Genomic DNA, 21,215 nt, shown 5'->3' with positions numbered 1-21,215 from the left:
ATACATTTCTATTCTGCATTTTCCGGTTTCTTGTCATGTCATTTTCTCTATACAATTTACTATGCTTCTGCGTATGCCCAGGTTATGGTGTAGTCGTTCTAACGCTCAATACGATGGAATTCTCACGTCATCTTAGCACATTCATATTCGTTCAGACACCGGTACGGTACTAAAAGTACAACAGAGGTAGCAGGGAGCCTTGTTGATCGCTTCATTCTGTCTCAAGACATCTAATTTCCTTGAGTCCCGTTGACATCATATACTCTCTTGCCCCGATACCACGTCTGAGCGACCTTTGCTTGGAGAAGTGTTTCAGGTGACCATTCCATATCGACAACCAAAAAGTCTGCACTCAGTCCTTGCTTCAAGCTACCCGTCCATGAATCAGCAAACCGAGCATAAGCTGCTCCAGTGGTAGCAGCAGTAGCAGCCTCGGCCAAACTGAGCCCAAAGTGGGCATTAACAGTGTTGGTGGTCTCTGGCTCAAGAGCTGATCGTCTAGTGGTAGCATTGTAAAGATTTGGGAAGGGGAAATGACGCGCAGTAGGCGCATCAGTTCCAATAGCGATAGGGGCACCGCCATCCAAGAACTCTTTATACGCAAAGGCACGCTTGCAGCGATCAGGCCCGACCAGAGTGGGCCATGCTTTGAAAAGGGCGGGATCCGAGTGAACGGGCTGGATAGAGGCTGTGATACCGAGCTCGCCAAGACGCTTTGCGTCCTCTGAGGTGCTCATTTCGAGATGTTCGATTCTATGCCGTCGGCCTGGGGTGCCGACTTCTGCCAAGACGTTGATAGATTGGTTGATGGCCTTGTCGCCGATAGCGTGGATGGCACATTGGAGTCCAGCTGCGTCGGCGCGCTGAACGACTTCTTTCAATTTATCCGCTGGCCAGATTGGCTCCACTGGGTCCGATTTGCCGGTGTATGGTTGCAAAAGAGCGGCAGTGCACCCATCAACAACACCATCGCAGATGAGTTTGATGCCAACCACGGTGAAGTTAGGGTCCTTGTACTGCTTGTTGAGTGCGATGGCTCGGTCGACAAAGCTAAAATTTGTTTGTTGGTCATCCGTGTATGGGACGAGCCAGTGCGCTGCGATATGGAAAGGGACATTATTCTTTTGGCGATATTCCTCTAGAAGCTTCCATGTCTCCTCATCCATGGCCATATCAACAATGCCAGTATAGCCTGCGGCCGTATAGGAAGAGACTGCAATGTCCAGGGCACTGATATTGTCTTCGGCGGAGTAGAGACCCTCCACAAATGGCCAGGCCAGGTTCATGAGAGCAGATTCATCCAGAAGACCAGACGCCTTTCCGGTCTCATCTCGATGAATAGTACCGCCGGGGAGGTCAGGGGCTGTATGGGCCTTCATTTCATCCAGTGCAGCGGAATTACACCACATAGAATGAAGATCGAACGAGTCAATCAAGATCGGTCGAGAATCAATACTATCCAGCATGCTGGCAAGGGCAACACCATTGGTAGTAGATTGAATCCACCCTCGGCAGAGAATACGAGGTACAGATGGGTTTTCTGTCGCGTAGGATTTGATAGTTTCTTGGATCTGCTCAAGAGACGTGCATTCGATAAGGTTCACTTTACGCAGTGAGTGGCCATAGTGCAGAATATGAACGTGGGCATCAATGAAGCCCGGGACCACGACGCGATTCTCCAGATCAACAACTGTGGCGCCATTGGGAATTTTAGTATCGTCAAGTGACCCGACGTACGAGATCTGGTCATTCTCGACGATCATTCCATCGGCGAACTCATTGCCACCTTTGCCGGAGGAAAGCGATGGCGCGAAGATTCGCCCGTTGCGAAATACAGAAGTCATTCTCAACTTGTGGAAGGAGTAGTATCGAGATGATGTTTCGAATGCGTTGAATGGTTTGCTGCTTTGACAAGTTATTTATTGAATGGCATGCGTGGGGCAAGACGGAGGTAAATGAAATGCCGGGGTCTCTAGAAGTTTCCCCCAATGATTGGTACTGGATGGCGGGTTGGTGGTTGGTTGAATTTGGGGAAATGGAGAAATGGGGAAATTGAGATATTCGGAGAATAGTCCGCTGCCACTTCACGAGGAGGGGGCTTAAGAATGGCGTCGCAATGGCGATATCGAGAGCAAAGGCGGAGTTCCGTCTCATTGATTGGCGAAGCATTGATAGGCGAGGTTGGAATTGCGGGGCGGCGCAATTTGACGCAATTGGTTAATCGGAGATGGGTGGCGTCGAAATAGTAGAGTCCGTCATGCGGACAGAAGATAAACGAATCGGCAAACTATGAATGAATATCAATCTTGGGAAGACCATGGCTGCCTGATATGAAATATGTAAGATAGTTGTGTTGGAGGATGTTGATGGATTGTGTCGGGTAATACTTACATGCCGAGAACAGGCAGCAAAGGAGATGCATACTCCCCTTTTCGTCACTTCAAACGATGAGAGACCAATTGATTAAGCTACTTAACGAGTGGAGTCGTAAATTTGGTGATTGCCCTAGGTCGGTTAAGGGTAGCTAAGAGTGTTTCTGGAAGATCTGAGTTGCAAACCCTTAGGTAAATATTATTACCCCGACCTCCCCAGTTCTCCTGATAATATTTCCCCGCAAACACAGAATTTGAGGCATGATAAGCTTGACAAGATTCTGCTCGGTCATTGGCTATTGCTTCAAACTTCCCTTTTCAGAATAGATCAGTCCCACGCCTATTTCTCAGGTTCGATGTTGAGTGGCTACAGATCATCACCATCCCCAGCAGATGGTGATAAGGCAGAGTGAACTCATCGGCCAGAAGTCCCGTTGACTATACCGAAGATTTAATAAAATGGGCTCGAAACCTTCTAATCGCTAATGATCCCTGACCTGAGAAACTTTTTTCGTTCTCCTGCTTGAGTATCGCGGCCTCAAGAAGCCCTATAGCGATGTCCCCACACAGTCAAAATATCGATCCTGCCTGGCCACCAGGGACAGTTCGTCTTGATGGTACGTGCAAAATCCTTCGAACTATCGGTCTGAAACTTTCATCGTTTGACATTATATCAGACCTCAACGCTGGCTCCGAGGTCATACTGGAGCCGAAGCCTAGCAAAGATCCAAATGACCCCTTAGTGAGTATTCCCGACCTGCATGCTCCAATAATGATGGCTGTGCTGATTCATATCGAAATACAGAACTGGCCACAATGGAGGAAACATCTGAATTTTGGCCTTGTCTCCTATTATGTTGTGATGGTCATGGCATTGTGAGCAATAACCTCTTGACTCCGTTTCCTGTATGAAACTAACGATTCCAGGGTCAATGTCGCCACTGTCACCTGGGGTCCTCTCAACATCGAGCTGGGATTTAGCTTCGCTCTACTTAACGATAGCTACGCCGCTGGCTGTGGTGCTCTTGCGATCGGCGGGATCTTCCTCATCCCCTTCGCCCTCAAATTCGGCCGACGACCAATCTATATTTTGAGTACTGCAATTCAATGCGGAATCAGTATCTGGTCTGCTCGGATGCAAAATGTGGCAGATCTCATGCTGGTTAATATTCTTAGTTGTATTGTTGGGGCACTTTCTGAGGTGATGGTGCAAATGACGGTCGCCGACATTTACTTCGTTCACGAACGAGGACTTATGAACACCATATACTACTGGTTCATGACGGTTGGCACCTCCCTGGCACCTCTAGCGGGAGGGTTCATTACCCTTTCGCAGGGCTGGCGCTGGGTGTGGTGGTGGATGGCCATCTTGTTCGGTGCAGGACTCCTCGCCTTCATCTTCCTCTACGAAGAAACGATGTTCGCTTTTGAACCGATTGATGGGGTCCCTGTTGCCGACAGGACGGCATCCGCACTTCCAGGCGACAAAGATGCCGAAGCATTGGCTCATGGAGATGTCGATATCGCGAAACGCGATGAAGTTCCTTATGAGCCAGTTGAAGTTGACTATTCGATTCCGAAGAAAACTTACCTGCAAAAATTATCACTTTGGTCAGATTCACCAGTATCCTTTGGGCAAGTGGCCAAGCACAGCTATCAACCATTCCTCATCATGTTCAGCATTCCTGCTGTCCTTTTCATGGCCGTTGAGTATGGCATCATGACCGCTTGCACGACGGTCCCGGTGACGACCCTTTCCTCTGTTATGACGCTACCGCCTTATAATTTTGGGTCAGCTCAAATTGGTCTCATGGGGATTCCGCCATTTATTGGAACCTGCCTCGCCACTGTTATTTGTGGTCCCTTGAGTGACTCAATAGCTCTTTATCTTGCGAAGAGAAATGGGGGCATTTATGAGCCAGAGATGCGCCTCTGGCTATGCTTAGTTTTTGTACCTCTTGTCCCTGCTGGACTTTTTATGTTTGGCATTGGTCTCAACAATGGCTCTCATTGGATCTTACCTGCCTTTGGCCTTGGCGTTTCAGCTTTTGGAGTTGTTCCCGCCAGTAGTGCTGCACTTACATATCTGACAGATGCGTATACCGATGTAAGTTTGCAATACTTGAGATTTGTGAATGGGGTGCTAATTATCTATTATAGATCATTGCGGATTCTGTTGTTGCACTAACCTTCATTCGAAACGTTATCTCAACTCTATTTGTATTTGCCCTTCAACCTTGGGTTGATCGTGTCGGCTTGAATTGGTTCTATATCACATTCGGCTTGATCACGATGGTGGTTATGTTGGGGAATGTCCTTTTCATCTACTTTGGAAAAACATTCCGTATCAAGTTTGCACACAGATATCGTCATTTCGGAGCGCAGATATCAGTTCTTTGACAACACCACCCGTTGCGCTGGGAAGAACTTGGAAGCTAGGAAAGAGGGGAGCATCTTCCTTTATTTGAGTGCCTAATAGTATATTTGAATTTTGTTTCTAAATCGGGCCCATTAGTTACAGATAACGGGGCCCGCGGACATCCGATGCCTCTACGCAATACTAGCAATTAATACTAGTATTTCCTACTAGGGTAGTCACTGTCCGCATTTATACTTTTTGATTTATTTTAATGTTAAGTTCTTCGGCTATCTCGTCCAACCATATACCTTTCAAGGTTGCAGTGGTCTTGCCGAGAAGGAAAACAGCGAATAATATTCCTTCATTCCCTTTCAAGAAGGTCCCTCGAGAGCGGGGAACATGTAGTAGGAAGATAATCATTTCCGAGATTCCGCAGCTTTATAAAGATTATTTACACCTGTAATATGATGTCTTTCCAACAAAATTTAAGATTTTTCAATATATTCAATCATATAATTGACTGGCAGCTCGAGAATGAATACGTGTAAAGTTGCAATTATACAGCTTTGTCCGAAGGTATCGTCAAGTTTAGCATACCCACACGCCGTGCTTTTATATACTAATCAATGTTCCATGGGTCCCAACAGCCAAATGAGGTAAAGGACAACCATCGACGAGCGATCTCATTCATCCGGGAAGCCGCCACGAGCGGTGCAGATCTGGCGGTTCTTCCAGAATATCACTTAGCCGACTTTTTCCCCAGTCATGATCCGGCAATTAGACAGCAGTGCGCCAGCTGGAAGATCTATCTAGATGCGTATTGCGACCTAGCCAAAGAATGCAATATTTGCATCGTACCTGGCTCTTTTGGAGAATTGCACGACGACAATACACTCGTCAATGCCACCTATTTCATCGACAACAATGGAGAGATAAAAGGAAAATATGAAAAGAAAAATCTCTGGCATCCGGAGCGACCATTTGTCAAGAGCTCTAAAAATGAGAGTCGTCATGTTGCATTCGACACCCCTTTGGGCAAGGTCGGGTTGCTTATTTGCTGGGATCTGGCCTTCCCCGAAGCATTCCGAGAGCTTATCATGCAGGGTGCAAAGATAATCATTGTACCTGCTTTCTGGAAATACAGTGACGCATCGGAGGTTGGGTTGAAGCACAATCCAAAGTCGGAGGGTGCCTTCTTAGACGCAGCTGTTGTAAGTCGCGCGTTCGAGAACACTTGCGCTGTTTTGTTTTGCAATGTTGCCGGGCCGGCAAGTGAGGGATTTGCTGGGCTCTCTCAAGTCGCAATGCCATTTCTTGGTTGTGTGGATAAATTTGACAGCAGCGACGAGGGGATGAGAATCATTTCTCTTGATATGAATATATTAGAGGAAGCCGAGGTTGCCTACAAGATTCGGGAAGATATGGCCACTCCAGATTGGCATTATGGCTACCGGCAATAGAATGCGATCAAAATCTAGTCATTGCTGCCATTTCACATTTATACAGAGACGTAACGTGATGCTATTAAAGAGGGGCGAATTTCACACTCGTATTGACAGGGTAGTAAGCCAGTGGCGCTGCTAATGCCGACGTCCGTTAGCTTGCCTTAAATCCGAATATGTTGCGAGGGACCAGTCTAGATTTGGGTTCCTAAACCACGCTTACTTACTGGACGGACTTGGGCTTGTGCTTGTCTAAGCCTGTGGCGTTTCAGGGGGTGATTTATGTACGAGTAGGATGTCGCTCACTTCCCACACTGCTGGAGGCGTCACGCAAGACTGGTGCTAGACAACGGTCATTCCACGAGAGGCGTTTGCTGGACAGGTTTGAAAGCGCCTTTCCACTTTGCAATGTGATATTGGGGGCGATTCCTTCACGATTGGGGCCATTCCCCGGGGCTAATGGCCATAGCGTGGAAATTGGTCGAAACCAAGGGGCACAAGTGGTTCGGGCTACGCCCGAACTCCACTTTTGCGACCCCGTGAGGAAATGAAAACATGGAAAAGCTAATAGCCTCATTCTGGGTTAATTTTAGGCGAAGAGGCCCGATTAGGTAGGCTTGGCTTATATTTAGTCCTGCATTTCCCCCGGGCCCAGATTATCTTTCATCACGTCCAGAGTCCCCATAGACCTTCGTCTTTCAATCCACTCTCTTTCTTTCTACTCTACAGTCACTTCAAGATGCAATTCAAGACACTCGCTGCTCTTTTATTTGCCTCGGCGGCTCTTGCTGCCCCGGCCCCTGATTCCACCGCTACCGCGGAATCTTCCTCCTACGACGATTCCGACGATTATGACTCCGCTCTTGAGAGTATTAACATCCCATCATCCGTCATCGAGATTCTGGCTACTGCCACCGCGGAGATTGCCTGGGCCAACAGCATGTACACCAATTCTGATTACGCCCAAGCCGAGGTGACCCGTGTTGCAGACGGTAAATTCCCTTCCTGGGTCACCGAACTTCCGGAGAGTGCGCAGACCTACGTTGAAAATGAGCTCAAGGCCGAAGCTTCCGCGTACTTGGCCTCCGAGAGTTTGACATCCGCTGCCACTGACGATACCTCGGCCACCGAGACCGGAAGCTCGGCTTCTGCCTCGTCTGCTGCTGTCACCAAGACCAGTAGCGAAACCTCCACTGAGACCAACACCGGTAGCAGCTCCGGAACTGCCACTCCCTCCGGGACTGCTTCTGGTTCCTCCAAGTCCGGATCTTCCACATCTACCTCCACTGCCGGTGCTCCCGCTGCGACTGGCGGCATTGCCATGAGCCTTGCCGGTGCTGCCGGTGTCCTGGGCCTCGCCCTTGCCCTGTAATGCTTTAGAGCTCGCAAAATATTACTCTACATGTTCTTGGCGAGTTCCAGGCGTTTCCTTGATTTTTTTACCATTCCGATCTATTCAAACGATTGAGCTCAGGTGTCGACGCAAAGCGCTTTTTGATGTTAGCCATTTAATAATTAGTCAATCGAACCTGTACAAGTACGCAATCTGAAACAAACATAATATATCTTTGAGTCATTTAATGATGAGGCTCAAATTGGCAACCCTGGTCGCTGTACGGAGTAGTTTGCTCTTCTTTGGGATCCACCAGTGCAGATCACCAGAGACCCAGCGACATGAAAAAGCTTTTCTGGTGGAGTCATGGAGATATTGCCTTGGCTTTGGATAAAACGATATGCAGGCGACATACATAGTAGCCTTAATAGACGCATCAGCCATAGTGAAGAGCTTCCAAGCAGTAAACGAATCCAGTGCTGCAATCTTCACCATGATCCCAACGGAAAGTTAGAGGTAGAGGAGCTATCGTATCCCACTAAGGAGAAGGCAGTGGTGATGACGATCTCCCATCCAATTATGAGATAGCCCTCGCAAAAGTACCAGATGGCATCTAAGAATACCAGATTTCTCTTGGCCGTCTGCCAAAGTACTGGCCATTCAGATCGCCTCTTGTTAAATTCTTAGGTTTCTACGTACGAGGGATCAGAGGAGCCATCAGTTTGTTAAAACACAGAATGTAAGGCGCTAATTCCTCTCTGCTCTGGGTATCAGTATCCAACGAATTCGAATCAATCTCCCGATAAAGAACTTCTAATCCATTTTTTCAAAGGGAGTTGTCCGCGTGGAATTCCTAGCGACAGAACACTGAAACTACATATAATTTAGAGTTCGCAGATTCTCATGGCCTAAAATTTTGGTGGCTGGAAATTTCTGTCGATCAGGTATCGGTCGACTACTACTGGTCTTTCAGGCCACCTACCAGTCAGAAACTAACATATCAATCTTCTTCAAGAGCAAAGTTCGCAAAGTAGAGGGAAACGGGATTGCAATGGCTCCTTAAACCGGGTTCTCAAACGCCGTAAAATTGTTGTTTGGACGGAGCTGCTGGAAGACCCGCAAGGGGTGCATCTAAAATCCTTGGGTGGTAACACCTGCCCCGGAACAGGTCTTTCGGGCACTTGAAAAAGTTAGCTTCTTTTTGTTCGTGTTATGACTTGCCCCTAGAGCCAAGAGCCAAGAGCCAAGAGAAGCGAAGCGACTTCGGGGGCAGACGTTCACGAGCCTCTTGCTGATTGGTGGCCATACGTTCATGTTGATCAGAGGGCGAGGGCCAAGTTCATTACACGAGCACGCCCCCTCAGCATATTGGCTGCAAGGGTTCAAGAAAAAGCCCACTGGGGGCCAACGCGCCCGTGTTCTCCTTGATCGACCTAGTGACCTGCCATATTGGGTTTGGCCTGAGGCTGAGTGCTATCTTTGTCTACAGTACAGTTCCAATACATTTATAGATTCCAAGAGCCTCCCACGTCCAAATTTCGAATACTCTCACATTCACAGCCCGACTTTTGAAAATACAGCCAACATGGAACACAACAAGGACTCGACCCCAGTGGCCAGCCAGCCAGTCGATGCGACCGCGCCGACTCACGATCTCACTTCCACAACACCAGCAGAGACGACAAGATCAGTCGCAATTCCCGCAACGGAGGATCAAGTGCAAACCACCGCATCCGATGCTGTACCTCCCCCGCAATATGAACGGTATGCTCGCTTCAACTATCTGGATTATACATGCTAACGGTAACGTTTTCTTCATCAGAAACGAGAAAGAAGTGACGCCAGCACCAGAGACGGCCGTACTCAACCTTGAGACCTATCCTCCGCATGAAAAGACTGCATGGCAGTCGGCAACACAGGCCCCGGCTCCTCAGCCCGGGCAAGGTCTCGTCGTCCAGAGAGCTGTCGAGCTGAACCAGCTCAACGAAGAGCCGCGTTTGATCATCTGCCCCTTCTGTTATCAGGAGGCGATGACCCGAGTTCAGAAGGAGAGCACTAGTGCCACCGGGTAAGTTTTATCTCAAACAAATCTTCGTCTGCTTTCTTTGCTTGCTAACCTCTACCCTATTCTACAGAATGGCGGCAGTGGGCTGCTGTCTCATCGGCGGGATCTGTCTTGCATTCCTCCCCTTTTGCATGGAAATGTGCCACGACTGCCATCACTTTTGTACCAAGTGTGGGCAGAAGGTTGCCATCCGTCCACATGACGGTCCAGTGCAACTTTTTGCGCCCCATCCTCCCGTCGTCGCCACGGCGCCCGAGCCTGTGAAGGCGCCCGAGCCTGTGGCAATGACTCAGGGCCCCAGCGAAAAGAACTAAGGCCTTAGCGGGAAGAACTAACTACATATGTATTAATGTGTCACGGCGTTTGCTTTTGTTTGAAAATCTTTTTCCTAGTGGGTCACTCCCTTTTCTAGTGGCCCAGGGGCTAGTATAATCACTGGCATGGGGGCGAAACCCCTGGCCCCCACTGCTCGAAGCTTGAGGCTCAACCCGAACCCCTCGGCAAAATGAGGGAAACATGTTTTACGTCTAAATTTGTACCTAATCGATGCTCTTTAAAGCTTGAAGAACAATAATGAGCTCTCTGATTGTGCTGAGATGAAAGTCCGATGGGTCTTGATTTGCGACCGTGGTGTAAGAACTTTATCTTTGTAATTTGTAGTATGATTGGCCTTATATTACGTTTTCGGTTGGGCTAGCGAAAAAGACGATTACTCCTAGGCTCAAGACTAATATCATCGTTTCTCGGCCTATATTTTGAATAACGCAGATGAAAAACGAAACTCAGGTGTCAGGAATTGAAAATTAGCCAAGGAATTGAAGGGCCAAGAAACCGAATCCAAGCGACATGTGACAGCCAGTATCATAGAACTTTTGATTCTCTTGGCATGGCGTCTATAATGCCATAACTGGGTTTCATCTATGTCTGCTAATTATTTATAGAGCCACAAAAGGACCGCCTCATCCAACCGGTTATTGATTCCGGGCCTGATGTCTGACACCGTGACCAAGCCAAGCCGCCTTGCCCCTTCGAAAACCAGGTTGTGCACACTCAATCTGCATAGACCCTACAAATTGGGAATGAGCAGACTTCTAGACCATCTCGAAATATATGGCCTATGCTTATCAAGATTCCACATCCACAGATGAATCCCATTGGAACTCTTGATTCCTGCTCTCAAACTTCTGGTTACTTCGAGAGACATTTGAAGTTTCCAATGGCTTTCAGTAGTAATGGAAATCTGATATGATATTATCATAGACGAACGAGGGCTTCCATGAAAGTCAAGGCTGGCCATACAGCCTACTATAATGGTTCTCTCTTTGCCAATTTGCGAAGAATGCAAGCTCTTTTGAAAAACGCGCACGGGCCCATGCTTATTTCAGTCTGTGCCATGGCGAATTTTGGACACATAATTTGACGATCTGATCTGATCATTAATCGATTGGAGTCGAGGGCTGTAGCAGCATTTAACTATGCAAGGGTACGAAAGAGCGTAATGTTGATTTGACAAGAGATGTAACCCTGATCCCGTCTCAACAGATCTCTTGCATCCATCATCTCGGGATCGTCAAAATTCCGTCAATAAGCGGCTGCGACCTTCCCCTTGCCGAAGTCCCCAGTAGAAGCACGTCTTCGGGCCTGATCCAGACTCGGCAAAGAAGCGGTTTTGACCGAGCGCTAGCAACGATATAGGAAAGTCTTGAATCTTTAGCAGCATTGGCAGGTAAGAAATATCAAAGATTATTGGTTCCGATTTGGCTGTGCGGGCCGATGTGGGGAAACCCGGGCTTTTGGCGATGCGCTTAACACAAATTTCCCCTGTCTTGCCAGCACGCCATCGTTTTCATGAATGAGTACGGTTTCTTCAAGGCCGCCTGGCGCTAAAATAAAAAGTAGATATACCAGAGCATCATTCAATACATTTCTTATAAAAAAAATTGGTTCCGTCAAATTCGCATTTTGGATTATTTGCAGGCTTTTGGACCATCAGATAACCATGACTGAGCCAACACCGATATCGGTGACAGCAGAGGATGCGCCGACGACCGGTCGTGTTTGGTACCGGACGACTCTTTACAATGCGTTCATTATTGGAAGCGTGGGCTTCCTGGCTCCTGGACTATGGAATGCCATGAACTCGCTGGGAGCAGGAGGAGCTGAAACGCCCTATCTTGTCAATGCAGCAAATGCTCTTGTATTCGGGTTGAGTGGGTCATCCAAATCGAAGTCTTTATCAAGAGAAGTGGAAGCCGACTAACCTTGGGGTTTTAGTGGGTTTTCTGTGTTTGTTTGGCGGCCCTATCGCCAACCGCATTGGAATGAACTGGACTCTATTACTAGGTGTCATTGGATATCCGATTTACTCGTGAGCCAATTCACAACCCCACAAAGGTCGGGGATTATTTCTAATTTATTTACCTACCAGTGCCGCTTTATATACAAATAACCGCTATGTGAGGATTTGACGACTTCAAGAACCAAACTAAAAGGCGAAATGACTAATATTTGAATTAGGGAAATGAATGGTTTGTACTCGTTGGAGCCGTTGCATGCGGTCTTTCGTGAGTTCTTCCGTTCCATTAATACATAGAAATGAGAACCTTGTCCTAACAAAATTAGGGCTGGTCTATTCTGGGCCTCCGAAGGTGCTGTGGCACTTGGGTATCCAGAGCCTGCGAAAAGAGGCCAGTACATGAAGTGAGTACAAGATTGGATGTCTGATTTAACTTGAAATTCATCTCTGACCCTGATTAGTATCTGGCTTTGGTTCCGAACCGGTGGCCCATTGCTTGGTAGCGCTATTGTTCTTGGTCTGAACCAGTAAGATATACACTTGAGACCTTTGCTTATTAGAGTCTATTACTAACACCCGTGAAGCTCTGCCGCGTCCAAAAGCAAAGGAAAGGTTGGCTCAGGTTCGTTAGCCATAATTTTATTTTTATTAAACTCCCAAAACTGTTGCTAATGCGGAATCCGCTCTAGAAACCTATTTAATTTTTGTTGCCTTGCAATGCCTTGCAGCTCCAATTGCCATTTTCCTCACCCGACCGGAAAAGGTTCAACGTGGCGACGGAAGTAAGGTCAAGATTGTACTGCAAGACTCATGGGCTGGTGAGATGAAAGAACTTTGGAGACTTTCCTGCCGCAAAGATGTGAGTTTCTTAGGATTCTGAAACATCCAAGTATGTTACTAATGGTTGAAAAAATTAGGTTCTACTGCTCCTTCCTGTTTTCTGGGCATCATACTTCAATCAATACGAAGGAAGTGAGTGTTTTCTTTCCGAGGGGACAGGAATTGTTGACCTAAATTGAGTTTCTAACATGTTTTTATAGACTTCGAGGTCTATTATTTCGGCGTTCGAGCTCGCGCTTTGATTGGCCTTGTTTGTATGTTTTGATGAAAATTAACCCTTGATGATTCAGCGGGACTTACAAGTATTCATAGCATACATCGGAACACTTCTCTCATCGTGGCTCATTAGCAGATTCTTGGATTACAAGAACCTGCCAGTAAAGAGCCGAATCATGTACAGGTAATGATATCTCTTTATTCCATTTTGTGACGGAAACTTTTACTTATAGGCCCTCCAGTTTCTATTACGTTGTTATCGTTCATATCATCGCCTGGGTCTATGGATGGGTTGTTCAAGAGATGTACACAGCAAACCCTCCATCCTTGGATTGGGCTGACAAAGGCTTCACCCGAGGCTTATTTGTGGTCATTCTTTGGGGTAAGAAACTCATTTCAGCCATTCTTTTGATATACATCTAACCCCATCTTTCATAGAATTCTCCCGACAAGCCTTACAAAACTGGATGTATTATATGATCGCGACAAAGACAGATAATATTTCGGAGCTATGTAAGTCGCTGCAATATCTCCTTTGCTGCTGTTTATTTACTGACATGAACAGCCCGCCTATCTGGAATCTTGCGTGGACAGGAAAGTTTCTCGCAGGCCGTCTCGTATGGTTTGAACACCAAAGAGTGGTTTGGTGGAAGGGTGCCTCTTGCAGTGAACACTATTCTTCTCGGTTCGTAACCAGTCGTACTAAGAGCATCGTCCCATTGGTACTTTAGGTTCATTTTATGCAAAATACTAATGATATTGCAATATAGGCCTTGCTGTGGTTCCTACTTGGTTGGCTATCAGGGACCACGAGCCCATCGAACACGCAAGCAACGATGAGTCTCAGACAAAAGGACGGGATGAGGAAGAGACATCGGTTGAGAGTGTCGAAAAAGCCGACTATATTGTCAAACAAGCCTCCGTGGCTGAATAAGTATATCTCCCATCATTCAACATGAGATAAACAATTAATTAATCAGAGATATTCTGCTTTTATTACATAAAATATTCCAACAAACCCCTCTAATGTAACGCTGCGTAAATATGCTTTCCAAATTTTCCATTTTGACCCGGAGTATCCTGTGTTTGTATAACTAGGAGGTAAAATTGAGGACTCGATTCTACTTAAAACGTACAAATTTGCTCAGCAATGAACAAACTATAAACCCATAATAAACTCCTACTCAAATATGCACCTGCCATTGACCACTCAGAGCCCCATTCGAGTAGCCATCCAGAGTCATATTAGCCTTATCCAAGTCAAGACCCTTGATAACTTTAAAGCTAGTCGGCTTGATTTTTCCTTCTGCAACAAGACCACTAACCCGTTCCCACAAGGGAACACTAGTAGCGGTTCTTACATTCGAAGCACCCAGTATATTCAGTGTCTCAAAGCCTAGAGGCTTTTTCGCCGATAACTTCGACTCATCGACCGGTCCCCTGGGTCTCAAACGAGCGAATTTACCCGTCTTGGTGTTTGACAAAGCCTCGACGCCAATGTACTGATCCTCCGGTGCATTAATAGTATCAAGGGCGTAAATCGAATCATCTCCAACAATACTCTTCACATCAGCTGCAATGTGTGTGCCCGGATTTGTTCTATCGATGACGTGCGTTGCTCCCAGGGCTTTCAGATCTGCTTCGCCATTTAGGCTAGCGACAACGATGATTTTTCCGATTCCTGTTATCGCAGCGAGCTGAATGGCGAACCTTCCAGTATTTGAGCCACCGCCAACAATGAGAATCGATGCTTCTTCGTAATTGAATTTAAGTGCAGTCGTGTCTAAAGGGGATGGTATATTTAAACCAGTAGAATCGAACAACGCAACAGCAGCAGTGACCAGGTTGGTGGGCAGTGTTGCAAGTTCGGCATCGGTATATCCTGGAGGCCCTGAGAGTCGTAATTAGGATGTGGAGGTACTTTTGTTTCCGTACTGGTAATTGCCAGTAGGGCTTGTCCGAATATGTGGTCTCCTTGCTTGAAGTGCGTGACATTGGGACCGACGCGAACAACGTGGCCTGTAATGTCTGAGGCTAAGACCGCTGGAAGAGATCCTTTTATGGAAAGCCCATCGTCACGAGACTTCGCATCATGAGGATTCAGGCCAGCCACTGTGATCTTAACGAGGACTTCTCCATCCTTAGGCTCAGGAATGGGCCGAGTAGCTTTGCTCAAATGTTGCCCTATTTCAGTCACTAGGAGAGCAGTTTGGCGTTGCGACATCTCGAAGATAGAACTGTGACAATCAATATTGAAAGAGTTATAGTTTTATGGGTATCTTTCAAAGATTTCGTGCAGGTGCCGGTATCAGTTATTATATAGACTTCGACCTCTTCCTACCGTTCACTAGTAAGAGATGTACTCAGTCTTCTCTCATTAAATTATTATTAATCGCTATACGGACTTAGGACTCGATGAAGGCCGAAGAACTTCCAATATTAATGATAGTGTAACAGTAAATGAAATTTGGGGCCGTATTGAACCATTTTAATATTCGGCTGTCAGCCTCTTCGCAAATTCAGCTAACCTCACTGATTTTTGAAAGTATTTCTTATCTTTAGATATACTTTTCAATGTTCCAATAAGTTCTTCGTGAAACTTTATATAGCACGCATGGGGGCATTTTTTAGTCTGGCACAAGTTTCAAATAAATTATACTCAGATCTGGCTGAGCAGACAACGATCCCTCATGCTCAGCCATTAATAATTTTCTCATGGTGCGCAAATACATCCGATCTAAAACAATGTATAGAACTACATAGGGGTGGAGTCAATATTCTACTCGTACTGGTACGGCTGTCACCGGATGATGTCAATGCTGCCGACCACAAAGTTCATGCGGGGAACATCACTCTGACATCACCAGCCGCCTCGTCTTCGCTGCGCAAGGGACAGCTCAATTTGATTCATTATGTATTTGCATTTGATTGTATTTATGTGTTTTCTCAATCTTAAGTGGTCTCATCGATGATCATAACAATTCGTGGTCATTCAAAAAAATCAAAAAAGTGGTCGTCCGATTCATATCATCCACCAGCCTAACGCGAAATCTCAATTTATTCGTCCAATTTAGGCTCCGTGGTGTGCTGGGGATAGATTTGAGGGAAGAATGGGCCTTATTGCGACAATTATCAGTTCTTGTGCCGTCGAGGAGAAACATTTGTGGATTTATCTCGGAGACGTAGATTCCATACCTCTTGCTGGGTTATTCTCGTCCGACATATGGTCAGTCATTTGGTGAAGATCTTCAATAGCGTGCTCGTGTGCAAGCTCGGCACAGATAGCTTGGGAGGAGCTGTTATTGCCAGTGTCAGCGACCTGGCAATCAATGTGAGTTTTTGTGAGAAGTCTCGACATACGGCGCGACATCGCGGTTCTCGTAAACGATCGTCTCCAGGTCGCTCATCCTGCGTACTCCAGTTCTCGGTGTATTCTTCTTGTCATTTCCATCGATCGAAGTACGCTTCTGGGCAGATGTTGGGTCCAACGGGTTGTTGTCAATAGTGGTTCCGACCATCTTGGGCAGTCGAGTCGAGAGTAGAATTGGGTTCAGGTTGATTGTCGATAGTTTGGGGGTATGTATCCTGTTAAGCAAATGAAGTTGGCGTAGTAGGCTATTTGGAGGAATCATGAGATGGAGAGAACTTTCCAGGTCTTTTAAAGCTAAGTGCGGGGAGACTGTCCCGTGGCACTCAGCATATGATGTGGCAAACCTATGATATAAAGACTATCTTGGAGAGAACGAGGAGCCAATCGCTAGTACCCGCTCCTAGTTGAATTCAAAATCGGTGCTAGCTATTTTCGACAGAGGTTTGAAATCCAGATTACGTATTGAGTATTTCAGCTACCCTCGACATTGTATGTCCAGTCGCGATGATCATGAAAGAACCAGCAAACGCCACCGGATACGTAGCCACACCTCAGTGATCCGCCTTGTCGCCTCCATAATAAAGATCGAGGACTTATATTAAGCTCCAAAGAGTACTAGTATACGCCCGAAGTTTCATACTCGTATATCATGCATGTCAACGTAATCATCTTAAACTCCAGGGTCCACTGGCTTGTCTTGAGAAATAGGTATCTGGTGGAATCAGACTTGAGGATTTTCATTTTTTGAATTTGACAGATTATACATTAATTGCAAATGTTTGGCGCTTGAAACAACATCTTTCTCTTCATCTCGTATGTTACATCACGGCTCAATTATCGGACCAGAATGGCATCACTGGCCGCTTGTAAATCAGATCGCTCCCCGTAACAAATATGAATCCATATACCGTATTCTTTTCGAAAGAATGTTCTTGTTCCTGGTGATGTCCAGATACCCGAGGTCTTGTACTCCGACAGAGCCTTCTTCAGTCATCGTCGAATATTCGCTTTTTCTTGCCCTTGGTAGACGAAAATAGGCCTATGTCTCGTCCCGAGCGGCCGTTGGGGGAAATATCGCGGAGTCTTCCCTCGCTGTCATAGAGATGCGGCTTCTCGAAGTAGCGTGCACGGTTGGCCCAGTCGCTTCCGATGTTGCTTCGCAGGACAAATTCAGGGAGGTCATATGGGGTCTCGTCAAAGCGTGGATCATAGTCTTCGCTCCGCTCGAATAGAAACTCCCAAAATTCAGCCCGAAGGCTGCTCTTGCGACCTCGACCCCAGTACTTCTCTTCTGGGTCGATGATGCGGCGATCCTTGGGGGAGAAATAGAAAGCCTCGCGCAGTTGCTCTCTAGTAAGATTCAGGTCGACGCCACGAGGGAAACCTTCGGTAATGGCATTGTATTCACCTCCGGGTGTTGACGGGGCTGAAAATGTCGAGCTCAATGACGGAGAAGATTCAGGCGGAGAGGGGGGCATGTCACGGGTTCGGGTTCGTCGAATGCTGGGTGTCTTGGGACACTCTGGGATCACGACAGCATGCATGGGCTGGAGCAATCTCTGGGACTTGGAGATTCGGCAACGCTTGGGCTTTTCGCGTGGCTTTTCGAATGCATATCGGTACACCTCCAGAACAAGGAAAGCCAGGAGTACGGTAATGATCACTGAAAGTAAAAACGAGCTGAAGCTCCATCTGGCGGGGGCGGAGCAATTTCCGGCTCATGTACAATCCACCTCGGCGGGGGTTTGAACATCCTTCCAATCGGAAGTGAAAGGTAGAGATGTTGGGTGGTTGAATTGAAGAGTGAATTGGAACGAGTGACTTGAGGGTTGAATGCAATGGGTTGGTGTACAGTGAGGATGATAGTAGAGGAGGAAGGAGAGGAGACGGGGAAAGGGAAAGAAGAGAATGGGGTAAGAATGGGAATTGCAAGAGTGAGAGTAGGTTCCAGATGAGGAAGGCACTGCCCAGGTGGGCTTATACAAAATGGACCCGGGGAAGGTGCGACCCCGGCGGATGCCTGAGGCCACCACGGGCTTGCATAGTACTAATAACTGCTAGGATATTCGAGTCACCATTCACTAGCAGTGAATGCTTGGTGAATATAACATCCCGTCGCGATGACTCTCAATCAAAAGAAGACACTGAAAATATTCAGTCACCTTGATAAGCCGATAGCTGATGTTCACATTGCTACAGAGTGGGGTTGGCCATTGAGGCGAGATCAAAGTAACACGTCAAATCAGAAGTCCACATCATCGTTAGAAGGAGCTTATGGTGAGACTCTTTTCGATTGATACTATTTTCAAACGAATGGTGGACTTCATGAGCCACCCCATCTGCAATCCTCAAGGTAATTTGTCAGAGTGACTCGGACCTCTATAATTCTCGTCCCTATCTAGGTGCCCAAAAGCATTTGTCCAAGGCTACTAGCCCTAATCTCGTATAGCTTTGTTTTCACCCTCCAAGCGTGCGGCTGAAAATTCAGTGGTCTTTAAGCCCTGAAACCCCGCTTTCCCAGGCCAAAGAACCTTGAAAATGTTTAATTTATTCTGAGCTTCCAAGGTTCCCACAGGTGCCAACTTGAAGGTTCATCGCCGGAATCCATACCAGATGGCGGCGCAAGCTGAAGAGGAGAGTACCATGAACAACAAAAACCTTGGGATGCCACATCTTGATTTAGATATCAATAAATCAGAAATTCTGATCGGTCTCACCGAAATTCCAAACCCACAACTTGAAAATAAGCAACATTCGTCCCTACAGATATCTGAAACCGCATCATCATTTCGAGGCCATGACGCCGAAGGTTCCTGGACCTGGGAGATTGCCGGCGCCCTCTTCATTGTAGTCCGTGTCACCTTACTGATAGGCTTCCTTGTCTATGCGAAAATGGGATGGCTTATTCCTCCTGGCAATACTCGATTTCGCCCAATACCGTGGTCGCCATCCTAGCCGCATTCGCAAAGGCTGCAACCCTAATACCTATCTCCACGTGCCTCGATCAGTTAAAATGGAAGCGACCTTGGAGAATGGGCCCAGAACAGAGACCTATTCAGCTTAACTACTTTGACATGCTTGACAAAGCTAGCAGAGGTCCATGGGGCTCTCTGGAGGTACTTTGGCGTATGCCGTGGTCTCTACCGATGGCGGGGGCCCTGTTGATGATTTTATCTCTTGCACTTGATCCGTTCTCGCAACAAAATCTTGCTTTCCCCTCATGCCAAGTAATCACCCAAAATGAAACCGCTTATATCCAAGGGCCCAGGAACATTAGCCTTGGTGGATTCGACGAACTACCAAAATCGGAATTTTAGAATGAATCAGCCCGACCCTTTGATAGAAATCGCCCTTGACCAAGGGCTAGCGCAAATTAATGACCCACTGAAGCCTATATATCCTACATCAAATTGCGCTTTCCCCGATTTTACGACACAGGGATTCTGCTCGCAGTGTGTCAATGTCACAGAATCATCAACTCAAACATGCATATCACCCAAGGGTGGGAGTTTGAATTGCTCATACACAACTCCTAGCGGGCTGCGGATTGCCCCTGAAATACTGGAATCACATATCTTTGGCAATTACACTGTGACTTATCGTTACCCCTGGAACTCAGAATCCGGCGCATTGTGCCCAACTATCGCCCGCAATATACCCCGTGCACTTGTTACGATCTTGTCAGCGCAGTTTCTTGATACGATTTCCTATTATTCTAAGTTTCCCAACGTTACTGAGCCAAGGCCAATGTTAACTGAATGCTACGTACATTTTTGTGAGAAGCAGTTCACCACTGTTAGCTATCTTCCATCCAGCGCTCAGGCCCCAAGACCCTCAAGATGTCAGCCTCTCATCCCTGCAGGTGAAGGTTTGCCGTTTACACCTTTACAATTGCTGCCATTCAACGATTCTGTAACATTTTCAAGGACAAACTTTTCCGTGTATCCCAGAACACGGGATTTGATAGTTCTACTACTCCAAGGTACCTTTAACGCAACACACTTCTTCACCGGCGAGACAAATTATCAGGATTATCTATCAACTGCAGTATTGATTCTGTCCAATACTAGTTATACCGATGTGCCTACAGTATTCTACTCCATGGCAACAAGTATGACCGACAATATTCGAACAAGTTTCCGGAGCATCCAGGACGGAGGAACTGCTTATCGTACCGAGACTTATATCCATGTTCGCTGGGCATGAATAAGTTTCCCTATCATTCTTGTACTTCTCTCGATTGTGCTTCTGAGTATTGCGGCGTTCATTAATCGCGGTCAGCCTGTGTTGTGGAAGTCATCCATCTTCCATCTTTCCACTCTTGCTTGGTCGATTGGAGGTCGAAAACTATCACAGAGCTACGCCGTTTAGACGAGTTGCGGTCGGAAGCTTAGAAGGTCAAAGTGGTTGTGTGTGACCACGATGAGGCACTCTCATTCGTTGAGCTTACTGGTGATCGCACTATCTGAATGTCAGTAATGCGTGACAAATTGAACCTTGGAAGTCCTGGAGGCGCTGGAGGCCCATGAACTCAAGGAGAACCTCGACAAAGTGTTATATCCCCTTGTCAGTCCACTAATCCTATGTTCATCTGGTACTATGATACTTCTGTAGTCAAGCGAAGCACAATTCCTTCCCATGTCAAGATACGGCCGAGGTCGGCCTAAAATATGATCTACACACCATTACCATTCGCAACCAACGCGGCTACAATATCCCCGATACTGACTAGATGTGAATTTCACAAGCCCAGACCCAGCAAATAGAAATGCGGGGAGGGGGGGCTCAGATCGGATGCACAAAAATGATTTAGCAAATGGTATCTTCTAACAAAATCACGATGATCTACTAGTCTGACCACAAACCGACGAACCAGCGAGTCGTGAATGGAAACTACCTCGGGGAGTGGCCCCACACTAGTC

The 21,215-nt window shown here is 46.9% G+C and overlaps 10 protein-coding genes across 10 annotated transcripts; 6 read left to right on the top strand and 4 right to left on the bottom strand.

The window, feature by feature from the left end:
• Positions 1–230: 230 nt before the first annotated feature.
• On the bottom strand, positions 231–1,844 carry N7481_013009 (amidohydrolase; the record flags this gene model as incomplete). The annotated part of the gene is made up of 1 exon (XM_057272228.1): positions 231–1,844. One exon carries the CDS (start codon positions 1,842–1,844, stop codon positions 231–233), a length of 1,614 nt encoding a protein of 537 aa, XP_057116416.1.
• Positions 1,845–2,928: 1,084 nt separating this feature from the next.
• On the top strand, positions 2,929–4,772 carry N7481_013008 (uncharacterized protein; the record flags this gene model as incomplete). The annotated part of the gene is made up of 5 exons (XM_057272227.1): positions 2,929–2,989; positions 3,050–3,114; positions 3,178–3,248; positions 3,300–4,479; positions 4,533–4,772. The coding sequence occupies 5 exons, from the start codon at positions 2,929–2,931 to the stop codon at positions 4,770–4,772; spliced, it is 1,617 nt and encodes a 538-aa protein (XP_057116415.1).
• A 585-nt stretch (positions 4,773–5,357) lies between these two features.
• N7481_013007 (carbon-nitrogen hydrolase family protein) lies at positions 5,358–6,191 on the top strand (the record flags this gene model as incomplete). Its single annotated transcript, XM_057272226.1, has 1 exon — positions 5,358–6,191. One exon carries the CDS (start codon positions 5,358–5,360, stop codon positions 6,189–6,191), a length of 834 nt encoding a protein of 277 aa, XP_057116414.1.
• A 721-nt stretch (positions 6,192–6,912) lies between these two features.
• On the top strand, positions 6,913–7,545 carry N7481_013006 (uncharacterized protein; the record flags this gene model as incomplete). The annotated part of the gene is made up of 1 exon (XM_057272225.1): positions 6,913–7,545. The coding sequence occupies one exon, from the start codon at positions 6,913–6,915 to the stop codon at positions 7,543–7,545; it is 633 nt and encodes a 210-aa protein (XP_057116413.1).
• Positions 7,546–9,091: 1,546 nt separating this feature from the next.
• On the top strand, positions 9,092–9,885 carry N7481_013005 (LITAF-like zinc ribbon domain-containing protein; the record flags this gene model as incomplete). The annotated part of the gene is made up of 3 exons (XM_057272224.1): positions 9,092–9,270; positions 9,329–9,574; positions 9,642–9,885. 3 exons carry the CDS (start codon positions 9,092–9,094, stop codon positions 9,883–9,885), a joined length of 669 nt encoding a protein of 222 aa, XP_057116412.1.
• A 1,685-nt stretch (positions 9,886–11,570) lies between these two features.
• Positions 11,571–13,857, top strand: N7481_013004 (uncharacterized protein; the record flags this gene model as incomplete). Its single annotated transcript, XM_057272223.1, has 15 exons — positions 11,571–11,781; positions 11,846–11,939; positions 12,000–12,027; positions 12,089–12,135; positions 12,194–12,271; positions 12,329–12,394; positions 12,452–12,489; positions 12,557–12,726; positions 12,785–12,839; positions 12,908–12,961; positions 13,020–13,107; positions 13,157–13,305; positions 13,362–13,436; positions 13,489–13,608; positions 13,694–13,857. The coding sequence occupies 15 exons, from the start codon at positions 11,571–11,573 to the stop codon at positions 13,855–13,857; spliced, it is 1,437 nt and encodes a 478-aa protein (XP_057116411.1).
• Positions 13,858–14,107: 250 nt separating this feature from the next.
• N7481_013003 (zinc-binding alcohol dehydrogenase family protein) lies at positions 14,108–15,147 on the bottom strand (the record flags this gene model as incomplete). Its single annotated transcript, XM_057272222.1, has 2 exons — positions 14,108–14,814; positions 14,859–15,147. 2 exons carry the CDS (start codon positions 15,145–15,147, stop codon positions 14,108–14,110), a joined length of 996 nt encoding a protein of 331 aa, XP_057116410.1.
• Positions 15,148–16,092: 945 nt separating this feature from the next.
• On the bottom strand, positions 16,093–16,441 carry N7481_013002 (uncharacterized protein; the record flags this gene model as incomplete). Its single annotated transcript, XM_057272221.1, has 2 exons — positions 16,093–16,219; positions 16,284–16,441. The coding sequence occupies 2 exons, from the start codon at positions 16,439–16,441 to the stop codon at positions 16,093–16,095; spliced, it is 285 nt and encodes a 94-aa protein (XP_057116409.1).
• Positions 16,442–17,279: 838 nt separating this feature from the next.
• On the bottom strand, positions 17,280–17,837 carry N7481_013001 (uncharacterized protein; the record flags this gene model as incomplete). Its single annotated transcript, XM_057272220.1, has 1 exon — positions 17,280–17,837. One exon carries the CDS (start codon positions 17,835–17,837, stop codon positions 17,280–17,282), a length of 558 nt encoding a protein of 185 aa, XP_057116408.1.
• Positions 17,838–18,906: 1,069 nt separating this feature from the next.
• N7481_013000 (uncharacterized protein) lies at positions 18,907–19,248 on the top strand (the record flags this gene model as incomplete). The annotated part of the gene is made up of 1 exon (XM_057272219.1): positions 18,907–19,248. The coding sequence occupies one exon, from the start codon at positions 18,907–18,909 to the stop codon at positions 19,246–19,248; it is 342 nt and encodes a 113-aa protein (XP_057116407.1).
• Between the last annotated feature and the right edge of the window lie 1,967 nt (positions 19,249–21,215).

Source organism: Penicillium waksmanii (genome assembly GCF_028829765.1).
Source record: "Penicillium waksmanii strain IBT 27052 chromosome Unknown utg000010l:1.0-3698451.0:1.0-3701458.0, whole genome shotgun sequence".
In the NCBI taxonomy this organism is placed as follows: Eukaryota; Fungi; Ascomycota; class Eurotiomycetes; order Eurotiales; family Aspergillaceae; genus Penicillium; species Penicillium waksmanii.
The sequence above is the reverse complement of the archived record's forward strand: the minus strand, read 5'-3'. Positions and strand labels throughout refer to the sequence as shown.